Consider the following 13,031-nt stretch of genomic DNA (forward strand, 5'->3'; position numbering starts at 1 on the left):
TGGGGTACCCTCTGCTTTTACAGCTGTATGTAGCATGGGGTTGGTTTTTTTCTCCTCTGGTTGAGAAATTTAAGGTAGAAAAGAATGAGAGGAGGGCTGGTGTGTGCTGTTCTTTAGGATTTGATAGCTCTGTTTCTATGTGTGATGAGAGTAGTGGGTGGGTGGAGAAGTTACCTTGGAGGCTTACTAGGGAAGGGAGTGACTTCTGAGTTGTTTCTGACTTGCATCAACCAGGTGAAAAGCAGAATCTTTTGTTGTTACATGAATAGTAACTGAATGGATTAGTATTTGCTAATTCTGTTACTCTTCTTTAACTAATACCATCAAATGACATCTCTGAGTGACCAAGGTTTCTGTGTATGTAGGATTGTGGTGGAGGAGTGTATGTGGAGAGCAGAACTAATGCCTTTGATAAGACACGGCAGAGGCTGAATAAATAATGCTATCTTCCTCTCTCTCTGCCCTTCTCCCCCTGACAAAGCAGGCCAGTATCAGCGCTACCTGTTCCATTTTATATGGTGAAATGGATGATTGGGACAACAGCGATTACTTTGTTCAGCGACTGGATTTTTCCAGCTCTGGTGAAGAGAGCGAAGACAGAAGCATAAATGAAGAGGACACCCCGAGCTCGAGCTCTGCCAGGAGCTATGAGTTCCAGAAGTGGCAAGAGAGCAGTCCTCTGCCAGCAACCCCTCAGAGAGAGCTTAGTGAGACCTTCCTAAGCAGGACAAAAGCCTGGATGAGTCCTTCCCTGAAGTCTTCCCCAGCTGTAAGTAAGAGCCGGGCTAATGCTGAGACACCATTGCACATCACCTGGAAAAAGCTACAGCTGTGTGACACCCCATACACCCCAAAGGTAAGGGCATGTATCAGCTCTGTGTCTGAGCAGGCAGGGTCTGGGGCATCGCTGCATGCGTGGTGAGAGGGTGTGTTGTTAGCTCTGTGGAAAGCATTTTTTTTAATGTTTCTGTTGTTAGCGTCTACTCTTTCCTTCAAAAGCTGGACCATGAACTTCTTGGCTATGGAAGGTTTATTCTGTGAGTTTGAATAGAAACCTGTGTGGGAGTAAAGTGTCTTGAGTCTTTCTAGGTTGTTGTTAAAACCATAATAGTTGGCATTGGGTCAGTCTGACTTAAAATAAAAACTATTAACCATGTGCTTTGGCTGCCCTTGTATGCTTAGGAGATGAAACATCTGTAAGACATCTGTGTAATCTCTGAAGGAAGTCTGCCCTGTGCTCCCAGAGGGATAAATGCATCTCTTTTTAAGGGGTTTGTTGTCTCCAGGGGAGCTTGGAGACAGACAGCTGTCCTGCCTGCTCTGTTCAGCACACTTTTTTGATGCAAGTGGATTTTCCCTTTAAAGGAAAAGTTGAAAATGGTGTTATGTCTGGGGTATACTTTGTCTGGCAAGTCTGGATACCTCCAACCAGCTTGTTGTCTGGTGATGCTGATTCTCTTTTAGCATGAAATGGAGCTACCCAATTAATTTGGGGAGAGCAATGCTTTGGTCTCAGAGCAGCAAATGTGCTGCAGAAGGGGTAACAAATCAATGTGTGCTTGGGGAGGAAGGTTAGCCTGTCTTCCTCTGTTAACGTCCTAAAATGTGACTTATCTACTAAGCTAGTTTCTTGGGAGAATGGTCCCAGCCCTTATTTTCTGTGAAACTTATTGTATAGGATATAATAAAAGCTTTTTTTGTCTCCTGTAAGCACAAGTGGAGATTTGGAGTCAGCTTCTCTGTTCCTAGAGAATGCCTTTTGTGTGCACTGGTTTCTGGCATTCAAGACTTGCAATGATACGTAGCTCTTTCAGGCCTCTCTCGATATCCCTCCCCTATTGATAGACTGGTTGCTCCTTTGCTTAAGTGGTACGCAGATGATCAATCCCTTTAGTACTCTGAGCTGACTTCTGTCCTCCTGCAGAAACCCGATTATATGGAGAGAAGTGTGGTCTTATGGCTAAATATGACCAACTATGTGGTCATAGTTACTGATGAATGGCCTGCTGCTCTCCAGGGGATTGGATTCCCAATGAGCCTCTATAAGAAATCTCCCCGAATCTCATAACAAAATAGGTGAGAGGTCTAGAATTTCTTCCAGACTAGATGGCCTACTGGTAGTGCAGGGTGCTTTAGGTGTGTGCTGTTGTGTAGATGACATGTTGGCTGTGGGTTTTCACCTTGTAGCCTATAAGCAGCAACTGCGCTAAATCAACAGGTTTTTTTCCCCTTGCTGTCTTCTGGGAGAAAGGTCTTGGTTTCCAAGCATGCTGCAAAAGGTGGGGCCTAAAGGGCATACATCTGCTTATAAACATGGTTGGGAGCATTGATCTTGGAACACTTGAAGTTGGGAGAAAAAGTGTAACAGAGTAGAGTCACATCCAATTGTGGACAGATGAGCACTGGAGCCCCAGCTGGGATGCATGGCATAGGAGGAAGATGATGGTATTTTGTAGACATAAACAATCCTGGTGAAGATTGCTAGAGCCAGTTGTGGTAGCTGCCTTGCTTGTGCTGTATGGCAGCAGCTGCGCTCAGATGATGTTACAGGAGCCAAGTGTGCTTGATTACAAAATAGAGCCCTAGTAGAGCAGAATTGGAAAACACCATGTAGGCAATGGTGGTTTAGATCCTTTTCTTGACTTGTGGCTAGACTAGAACATAGCCATAAGCCTACTGAGCTTCTAGGCTGCTGGGCAGATTGGGCTTGGACATATACTGCTTTTAATACATCCATGTGCAGAACTTCCATCTAAGAACAAGGGAATGCAGGTCAGAGCTTGAGATGGTGATTGTGAAGCACTTTCAGGGTCATAGTAAACAAGCTGCTGAACTTCCAAGTGTGGTATAGCCACTTCTGGGACATCCCTCTATATCCATGAGTACAGCATCAATTCAGTGGATGCAGGATACTGCAAGCAACTCCAGATTATTTTTGTCTCCAAAAACTTTCAATGAGAGAAGGGAGGAACTCCTAGATATGATCCTGGAGCCATGTCTCTACTCCCAAGAGTGAGACCACTGTTGGATCAAAAACATGGCAGAAAAAGTTCTGGGTTCTTGAAGGGCTTTTAAGAGATATGTTAAAACCCCCTTTGGACCTTACACCACTCCCTTGAAGCTGAAATAAGTTAAATTCAAACTGAGAAAATACATTTATTTCAAAAAGCTGTTAACAAAGAATTACCAATCATCATGGAAAGTTAAGTAGATGTTTTCTGTCTTCAGAACAAAACTAGGTGCTTCTCTGAAGTTAGGCTTTACTCAGCCCAAGGTTTTGGGCTGCTGGGTGAAACCAATGGCCTGTCTTCTGTGGGAAGCTGGATGAGAAGATGCAGAGGTTCCTTCTGAACTTAATATCTGAAACTTTAAATTTTCTCCTCACTCTTTTCTGGTCACTTTGCCAGTAGCCATATAAAAATATTTCTACCAGCTTCCCCTATTCTAATGCTGCTTTTTGCTGGGTAACAGAAAGAGAAATCTGGTGATGTTGTACCTCATCTTTCTGACAAACCTGTCCTGACCAAGTTGATGCAATAGTCCAGGCCCCACAGAGCTGTGTCTTCTGCATTATTGTAACATATGATGCAATTTCTGTGTCTCTGTAGGTGGAAAAGATGAGCAGCTGGCTCCTCTTGAGGACTGTGCTTGCCAAAATGGCTCTGCAGGCTTCATCTAAGTGAGCGGGAAATAATCTGAAAGGGCTTAGTGAAGAATGTAATTTGTGTAAGGAGAAGAAAACTGTAATGACTAAATTAGGCGTGCAGGTTTTAATGATTTAGCTATCCTGAGGAAGGGAGCAGAGTTATCCTTGATTTGCAGAGAGCAGAGATCTTCTGACATAGCAGCAACAAAAACATTTTGTTGGCTTATCTGACAGATTATTTTTTTCCTCAATACAGAGCCTGTTGTCAAAGACAGCCTTTCCTTCATTTGGGACAAAGATCCCACCCAAAGGCTTCCAACATCTGAGATTTACTCCTGGTGCTGACTCGGATGACTCTACCAAAGCTGCTCATGTCAACATTAATCCCTTTACACCAGAGTCGTATCGACAAATGCTCTTTCTTCCTAATGGCAAGCGGAAGACCAGAGAAGAGCTGTGAGTGACTCTTAAATAACAGGTGGAGAGGAGATAAGTAATGGAGATGTTTAGTACCTGGACTTATTTGGTAACAATGAATCATTCACTTTTGTAGTTTTCATTGGTGCAGAGCAAACATTAGCAGATACGTGAAGGTAATAGAAAGATAAAATAAGTCATTTCCTTTGTTCAGAGATATAAGTGGAGGATCAACATCTAACCTCAATGCTATGGCCATAGGAGAAAATTGTACCTCTTTCTTTCTTGACCTTGGGTAGAGTGCAGCTTGATTCAGTTACGTAAATACTCACAACTCGGAGGAAATGATGTGCATGTTTGCATGTAATACAGCTTTTAAGATGAGTGTAGGCTACTGCTGACCTGCAAAAGTTGTGGATCTGGTCTGGGTTAACCAAGGCACAGACTTAATCAAATACCTGTTCTCTGCAATGTTCAGCTTCTTTCATAGCCTTAGCTGTAACAGATGCTCAGCTGGGTCTCCCTCTTGAAAGCAGTGGGGCAGTTCTCCCCTTCACCGGGAGCTTGTTCTGCAAGGTCATAAGGTGGCTAGGAGAATGATGCCCCTGAAAAATGCTGCTCTGTCCTGTGGACAGCACTGAAGTTGGTATGTGGAGGCTTTATAAACAAATGAACAAAAATTCCTAGCCTGGGACTACACTCTTTATAGAACTGAACTAGAAACTTGCTGTGTATTAACACTCAAAAACAAGTCTTTAATTAAACTGTGAAGCAAGGTTTGGAGTTAAAAATATTTCAATGTTAAATCTGAGTTTGATTGCTGCACAGAAAGTATACATCCAGACTTTTCTAAACTTCTGTTATAGGAGCAATCCTGATCCAAGAAGCCAGATGAAACATGAGCTGCTTACACAGGTGAGTGTCTGTGTATTTCTGTCCACAGAGAGGATGAGATGCTTGTAAAGATTTGGTGCTTCATGAAATGTATTTTGTCACTAGAATGTAAATCATGGCATCATGAGGGGATCAATACCTATAGCAGAATAATTCCAAGCTGAATGTTTCATGTTAACATTTTTTGGGACAAGAGACTCAAAAATTATTCCCATCTCTAAAGGAAACTTGCACTAAAGTAGATCTGAAACACTGACAAATAATCTGAAGACCCATTAATTTTGGTCAGGAGGTCTTTTTAGGAAATATAATATAATTTGCGTTCCTCAGGGGGAACTGTATTACTATATTATTGAGTTAGCAGAAGTAGCAACTGTACCTTTGTGGTTCAAAAAAGCAGGTGTATTGCTGTTCCTATGAATCGGCGTATGAAGCATCTTTGTATGTGAATGGAACATGGCTTTTATGTTGCAAATAATATATGGACCTGCACTGCAAAACCACAAAGACTGATCTGAACAGCTCTGATGTGGATAAGTATTGGGGGCAGTTTCAGTTGCAGTAGTCTTAATGGCAAACTTCTGAAGTAAGGCAGCAAATTCTGTACTCTGTCAGTAGGAAAATGTCCAGCTGAGGGGTGTCTGTGTGCCCTGGGGTCCAAGGAAGGCCCCACCACATCTTATGTAGTTGCAGGATAGCAAACATTGTCTTACAACTCAAAGCCAAGTCCTCTTGCTGTTGCTGATGTCTGTGCTTTGCTGGCAGATGTCAGCGGTGGGGAGTGTTGGCCTGGCTGTGCAGTGCAGGGTGCGAGGTCTCATGTGCTCCTGGCTGCACTGGCAGAACTGGGTGTCTGGTGTAGGAACCCATGTCCCACAGCTTTCTTCCTTCTCCCTAGTTTTATCTGGGGTGGAGCTACTCATTTGCCTGGTTTCTGGAAAGCAAGCCACGTCTGAACTAAATACCTATGTTCAGATGAGGTTAAAAAAAACCTCAATTTTTCTGAGCAGCGCCTTGAAGAAAGCATCTTGTCTTGTGCAAGTAGGTGGAATCGTTTATTGTAATGGTGAAATAAAAAGGCTTATTGGAAGAATAATGGTACCCTCTAGCTGAGAAGACTGGTATTGCAGAAGAACTAATCTCCATGGAAAAACTAGCGGCAGAGTAAATCTGCTACCAGGTGACATTCTGGGCTATGGTAATATTTTCCTTAGAAGAAAGCCTCTAGTAACTTGTGACTTACTGAAATGTTTTTCTGCTCGTGTGCTGATTAGATTGAGCATGTAATATAGATTAAAAATGTGTTCTTGCAGGTATCTTTACTCCTTGAGCTATTAAAGATACTGTAAAATATATCTACCTTAGGAAATACAACCTTTTGTGACAGGCTGCTGTTTCATATGGGCCACATCTTACTGGCTGTGAGGACCAACTCTTTACTGTCACTCTTTAAAGTCATATACCACGGCAATCACAGCAGTGCTTTCTGTGGAAACCACTGTGCAACATGAGCCACTGTTGCTGTAAGGGATGCAAGAGGATGGAGGAGAAAAAAAAAAAATCACTTAGTCTGCTCTCTTGTTGTTCACTTCATGCTCCACTGCTTATCTCTTCTTTACTTGCCTCCCCTACCAGTAGACACCAGTTGACAAGCAGCACCAGCAGCTCCCATTTTCCTAGTGACCATTACTGTAGCAATAGCCATGTTCCAGCTGTTCTGCAGGCTTTCAGCCCTCTGTGGAAAAGTGGCTCCTGGTGAGAAATCTGTGGGAATACAAACAGATACACTGAGACCTGCTAATCTGCTGTTAGTCAACAGCTGGTGCTTCAAACCTGACAGGAGCCTGTGCTGATACAGAATGTCCTCACTGCGGGCAACCTTCGCTGCCAGAGTAAAGCGGCTCTTACATAGCTGGGGCCATATTAAGCCAATGCACCAAGCTTCTCTCCTGAGCTCAAAATAAGTGGTAGCTCTTACTTAAACACAAGTTCAGTATATGAGTCTGGCTGATTCAGAGGTACTGGACTTCTACTTACCAAGGTTGGTAACAGGTCCTCTGGAGTCTGCAGTAGCTGGCAGAACACAAGTATTTTGTTGCTGCCTGCTGTTCGTCCCTGACTGAATCCATCAGCCATAGATCTAGGAATGGGCAGCGCTGCCGAAAGGAGATGCAATGGTGTTAACCCAAGGAGGCTTAGCCACATACCACCAACTAGACTGCTGTTCTTCTCAGCTGCAATTTCTACCTCTGACTAGCAAATAATGATTTAAAAATAATCAGGCTAAGATGGCCTTTGCTAGGTGGTCAGAAAAAACTCTATATATCTAAGTGGGAGGTAGTGTTTCAAGAAGAACTGGCAGCACACTGCATGCATGCCTGGATGAACATCCAGAACAGGAGAGGGAGCAACAGGGGTGCTCTGTGAAGGCAAGTGCTACACAGCTCTAAAATATGACAGATATTATGAGAGTCTCTCAACTCATATTTGTGTCTTTGCTGTTTTTCTGACCTGTAGAGATACCCTCTGAAAGAGAGCAATATGATTTCCCGCTACCAGAAGGAGTTCCTGGAAATAGAAAAAATTGGCGTGGGGGAGTTTGGCTCTGTCTACAAGTGCATCAAGCGCCTTGATGGATGTGTTTATGCCATCAAACGCTCCAAGAGGCCTCTGGCAGGATCCTCAGATGAGTGAGTGTACTAGCAGGAAAGTGCCAGTTGAAATGATGGGCATGTTCCTGGGAGGTGTGATGGGGAAGGAGGGAGTGTGGATCTAAAGGTATCTGAGGGGTGGCATGGGTGAAAACTGGCTGTTGTTGCACTCCCAGGTAACAGCTGGGATAGTGGGGGAGGTTACTGCTTTAGGATGATTGGCTATAAATGTCTGAGAAAAGACAGAAGCCACATCCATTGCAAAGTGAGATGACAGCTTACCTGAATTCCTGAGGTCCATGCAGCCAATTTCTTTAAAATAATAACTGTCAAATAGTTATTTTGTGGTATGTCCCTGCCCTGCTGTATGGCCAGCACTGCTCACATATCTACTGACCAGCTAACATCATCCTGCATGCTGAAGTGAAGTCTTTGAAGCTGCCTTTGCCTCTTTTAACAAAAGACTTTCCTAGTAATTATTTTTTGACAGCTGCTCAGCAAGATGGATGTGGTTTTCCTCAACGTTCTTTCAAGGGAAGGGGCAGGTTTTGCTTTAGCAACAGTGAGAGCCAGTCCATCTGCCAAAACCCAAGAGAGTCCTAAACACCTCTTCTTTCCCTTTCTCAAGCTGGGCTGCAAACCAGGGTTCCTCTCATGGTCCCAAGCAGGACCCTGGCACTTTGTCACCACTGTTTTTTCTGTGCATGCTTCTCTAGGCAGCTGGCACTGCGTGAGGTTTATGCTCACGCTGTCCTTGGACACCATCCCCATGTTGTGCGCTACTACTCGGCGTGGGCAGAGGATGGTCACATGATTATTCAAAATGAACACTGCAATGGTAAGAGCTGTGGTAAAGGTTGAGATCTCGGCTACCTTTTGTAGTTAAATATGGGAGGTTTTAGCTTACAGCAAAACAAACAGCATTGGGGCTGTAGTTTCATAGAGAATCCAGTAAGGGCTCCCAGCAGTTAGACAAAGTTCTGAATGGTGCCAATGTCTTAAAAGTACTGAATAGCCTCTAATTTGTGGGATTTTAAAATGGTTCCTCTGTGTTGGCTGGTCTGGAAAAGTATTCCCCAAGCTGATGCTTAGAGCTGTGTCTGGGATTGTCCAGGTGAAACCTGGTGTGAGTGACTAAGGAGCAGCTAACTTAAGCACCCTGTATCTTGAAAGCAAACCCTTCTTAAGTAAGGGGAGTAGTGATTTGAAGAGCGTCTGCCTGGCTGGGATGAAGGCACCTTGCCTCCTGGCTAGAAGAAAAGGTTCAACAGCTGCAGGTATTTGCTAGTCCTGAAATAGCCAGAGTGCCTTAATGGAGACTCACAAAACTTCATTGCTGTGTCAAATGTAACATTCTTCAATCAAAAATCTGGTAGTGGGAGCCTAATTTCCTGGCTCCACCATTCATATACCTGCTTTCTGCCCATAAGCATCACAAAAATAAACTCTTCTGCTGTTCACTTGCTGCAGCATCAGCATCACTACCAGGTCAGCTCTTCTGGTGCTGTAGGTAGAACTGCAGTTGCTCAATCCTTGGCAGGCAGGAGGCAGGGCACTCCAAGGCAATGGATTAGCTGAAGCCAAATGGCGATGCCCAAGTTTGATCACTAGAGCATATGTAACTGGTCTGGTTGGGGTTTGTCACTAGCAAGCCTACAAGTGCTCTGGGAAATAGTTTTTCTTCTAAGATATTGCAAACATGCTGCTCCATAAAACCTTTGTCATGTCTCAGAGTGGCTGTCTTCACCTAGGTGGGAGTCTCCAAGATGCGCTGCTGGAAAATGCAAAGCTTGGTCAGTATTTCCCAGAAGCAGAGCTGAAGGAAATACTGTTACAAGTCTCTATGGGGCTAAAATACATCCACAACTCTGGCCTCGCACACCTGGATATCAAACCTAGTAAGTATAGTCCTCTCCTCATTTGTGGAGGGCCCTCCAATTGACCCTCCAGGGGCAGGACCTGTCCTTCTGACTGGACCTATTATAGTACTTCAAAGGAAAGAGGATCTTGCCCTAAAAGGTGAACCCAGAAGAGTGAGTTTGTTTGTTGTGTTTTTTTTAATCCTGGCACTCCTGCTACTCTAAAACAGCCTTTTCTGATAATTGGCAGCATTTTACTTCTGTCTCATGATCTTCATAATCCTGGCTCATGGGAATCGCTTTCATACTGATGAAGCAAGCAGGGCTGGTAATGAAGACAGGGACTTCCTTATTTGCTGCTGTTGTGTTGCTCAACAATTGACCTTTGCACGTGAGAGGTGGAGTGAGAAGTGAATATTTTATTGTAGCTACCTTGAAGGATTACGTTCCTGAAAAAATAGTAACAAGCTCTCCTCTCCGCAGCTGAGGATGGGCACCTCCAGGGCAGTGGTCCCCCACTCACAGCCACATAGTTATGTCCTTATAGCAGAGATCCTCTTTCCTGCTGGTGTGATGCTTCTAGCTTGGGGGGCAGAGAGAGTGGCAGCAAAGTCAATTATACTGGGATATTTTATGCACAAGATACAACTGTCTTCTGTCAGCTGTGTTGCTGAATATGTGAGCTGGGCAGAAAGCAGATTAATGGGTGGCAAGCATGTGCAGAATTTCTCTGGCTGCAAAGCTTAACTAGCTTGACACGTGGGATTCCTACAGAGTTGTAAGGCTGCTGCAGTCTGGTTACTGATACTGCACTATTGCTAAACATCACTGTCTTGCAGGTAATATCTTCATCTGTCACAAGCTGACAGTTGCGAGCCCTGCTGGGCAGGAAGAGAGTGACAGTGAAGATGAATTCTCTTCTGGTGTGGTGTATAAAATTGGTAGGTTTTAGCCCACTTTACAACTAGCTTAAGATTAGGACTGCTCATTACTGTTTGATGTTGCTCTGTCCTGCTGGCTGAAGAGACTTGAATACAAAACTGAGGTGTAGTCCTGAATGCCTCAGCTACTTGGCAGAAGTAATTCCTCTAAGATGACAAGTTCTAGAAGGCTCATGTGCTTGTTTCCAAGCCCAGATTCCTGAGGAGGAGAAAGCTTTTGCTGTCTTACTCGGTATTTCCTGATTACTCTGGTGCATATAAAATGCAGGCTTTTATTGGTGGAGGAGATCTACATCAGTTTGCTCCATCAGTTGCTCATTCCTTGTCTCAGGTGACCTTGGCCATGTGACATCAATAACAAACCCCCAGGTGGAGGAAGGAGACAGACGGTTTTTGGCCAATGAGGTTTTGCAAGAGGTACAGCTGCTGGTGGGGAGGTGGGGAGAATAGGGTGGTGAGTAAGTGGGGAGAGATCCACTGTAGTGAAATAATTAGTCTGGCATATTCCTTACCCTACTTCCTCTTTCTTGTGTCTGGTCTGGCTGTGAAATTGGCAAAAGTAACACTTTCTTTAGAATAGTTTAGGTGTGGGTTTTGTCCTGTAAATATTTAAGGTACTTGATAAGTAACTTTATAATTAGATTATTGCAACTCTTCTACCTACAAGAGATGAATGGGACAAAATTTTATCACTTTGGAGACGTCTCATTTAAACACCCAGCTGAGATTAAACTGCTGGCTGTGACTACTGAGGAATATATGCACCCAGACAAATGCCTTGTAGAACAAAAACACTGACCATGTAGTCATACACACACTGGTTTAGCTGTTTCTTTTGAGCTGGTATCCCACCTTGCTTCTGTTCAGTACAGCAAGATGTTCCCTTTCTGTAGCTGTTTATCTTCTCTCTGCAGCAATACTGCCACTTGCCAAAGGCAGACATCTTTGCCTTGGCCCTCACAGTAGCTCTAGCAGCCGGCGCAGCACCACTGCCTCACAACGGGGCCATGTGGCACCACATCCGTGAAGGCAATATCCCACTGATCCCCCAGGAGCTTCCACAACACTTTCTTGAACTCCTCAAGGTGAGGAAGTAGTCTTGACAGGGTGGAGGCTTTTCCAGCTGACATGTGACAGAGGGAGTGTTAAACCCTGAACTCCTTTGCCTTCTAGCTCATGATCCATCCTGACCCAGCTGAAAGACCTTCTGCCACAGCTCTTACTAAACATCCAGTTCTCCGTCCTTCACGTGGAAAAGCTGTGCAGCTCCAGAAGCAGCTAAATGATGAGAAGTGCAAGACTGCCATGCTGGAAAGGTAGGGCTGGCTTGGGCACGAAGGGGAGAAGACAGGCAAAACAAGTGCTGGTCATCAGGCTTGAATGTAGGGTGGTAGTGTTGGGAGAAATGTGCAGAAATACCCAGTCAGCTCCTGTGTCTGGAGCTGGGAGGGTGATGGGGCTGTAGCAGGGACTTGTAGTGCCAAAGCAGCTGTGATTCACTTCTGGCTTTGAGGTGTTGGCTAAATTAGAGCAGTGAGTTTGCACATTTTCTGCAACCACTGGTGATGGAAATATTATTAATGCTGGTGACTGGTACAATATTCAGCCTGTGGGCAGATGAGGAATTGATACTGCAGTGAAACAGTGGCCTAGTGCAGAAGGAACAGAAGTATCAGGTGGTGGCAGATACTGTCTTCCCCTTGCTCCCTCTCACTGCTGTTGACATTAATGTTTTGAGGTGCTGGGATTTGGAACTGCCCCACCACTCCTCTTAGTGCGCTAGTCAGCTAGGGAACAGGTTTTCCATGTAGATAGGACAGCATATGCTCTGGAAGAGCAGCAAGCATCAGGGAGAAAAGGCAATGGAAAAGTAGCACGTGTCTTTAGGGTATTTGTGCTGCATAAGATGGTGCTGAGCTAAGATTCCCCCATCACAAATATCCAAAACAGTGAGAGAGAAACTGAGCTAGGGGCTCTTCATAATGCTGCCAGTTAGATGTCTGTTGCTGACCTGATGCACAGTTAGTAAACATTCAAAGCTGATCTGTTCTGAAGTAGAAACTCTAAAGAAACCTACAGTAATCTTCATGTCACCCACTGGGGTGAAAACTCACCACCCTCCAGCAATGCTGGAGTGCTGCAGTAAAACTTTTGTGCAAGACAGTTCATAGCTTTCTTCTGCAGCTGATGGGGATTCATGCATGATGTGGTTTTCTTCCTCTCCTCTTCCTTCCATTTCACCCCTGCAGGGAACTTAAAGCAGCCCGCCTTGCCCAGACCCTCATGAAGGACCAGCCTTTAGGAAGTGGCAAGTTGCAAGAGTCTTCTAAGCAAAACAGAAAGCGCCTGGTGGGAGGGAAGAGCTGTCGCTCATTTAGCTTTACTTTGGGTTACTGAATTTCTGTGTTGTCCAAAATGCTCTGGCTGCTGAATGGCCCTGTGAAAGCAGAGGGTCTGCACAGACCAATGCCCTATATTAGCTCTCCCCATTGCAGTTTTTGGTTCCCTCATTAGTTACGATGAGATGTTGTCTAAGGGAAGAATGACTATCTTACAAGTGTCAGATCATGGGATTTAAGATTATTATCCTCAGTCTTTTACTGGTTTAATTTCTTTTGTAACT

At 44.5% G+C, this 13,031-nt stretch overlaps 1 protein-coding gene across 1 annotated transcript; it reads left to right on the plus strand.

The window, feature by feature from the left end:
* Positions 1-511: 511 nt before the first annotated feature.
* Positions 512-12,805, plus strand: WEE2 (WEE1 homolog 2 (S. pombe)). Its single transcript, XM_010181161.1, has 11 exons — positions 512-856; positions 3,903-4,102; positions 4,933-4,978; positions 7,475-7,647; positions 8,325-8,446; positions 9,360-9,506; positions 10,307-10,408; positions 10,740-10,825; positions 11,323-11,493; positions 11,582-11,724; positions 12,658-12,805. Exons 1-11 carry the CDS (start codon positions 524-526, stop codon positions 12,803-12,805), a joined length of 1,671 nt encoding a protein of 556 aa, XP_010179463.1. The 5' UTR covers positions 512-523.
* The last annotated feature ends 226 nt before the right edge of the window (positions 12,806-13,031 follow it).

Source organism: Mesitornis unicolor, unplaced genomic scaffold, assembly GCF_000695765.1.
Source record: "Mesitornis unicolor isolate BGI_N332 unplaced genomic scaffold, ASM69576v1 scaffold45063, whole genome shotgun sequence".
Lineage (NCBI taxonomy): Eukaryota > Metazoa > Chordata > Aves > Mesitornithiformes > Mesitornithidae > Mesitornis > Mesitornis unicolor.

Excerpts from the sequence above, each read along its gene's own strand:
- WEE2 (XM_010181161.1), top strand. The coding sequence starts at position 524 with ATGGATGATTGGGACAACAGCGATTACTTTGTTCAGCGACTGGATTTT. Across the intron at positions 4,979-7,474 it reads AACATGAGCTGCTTACACAG|AGATACCCTCTGAAAGAGAG; the intron begins GTGAGTGTCTGT and ends TCTGACCTGTAG. Across the intron at positions 10,826-11,322 it reads CCAATGAGGTTTTGCAAGAG|CAATACTGCCACTTGCCAAA; the intron begins GTACAGCTGCTG and ends TTCTCTCTGCAG.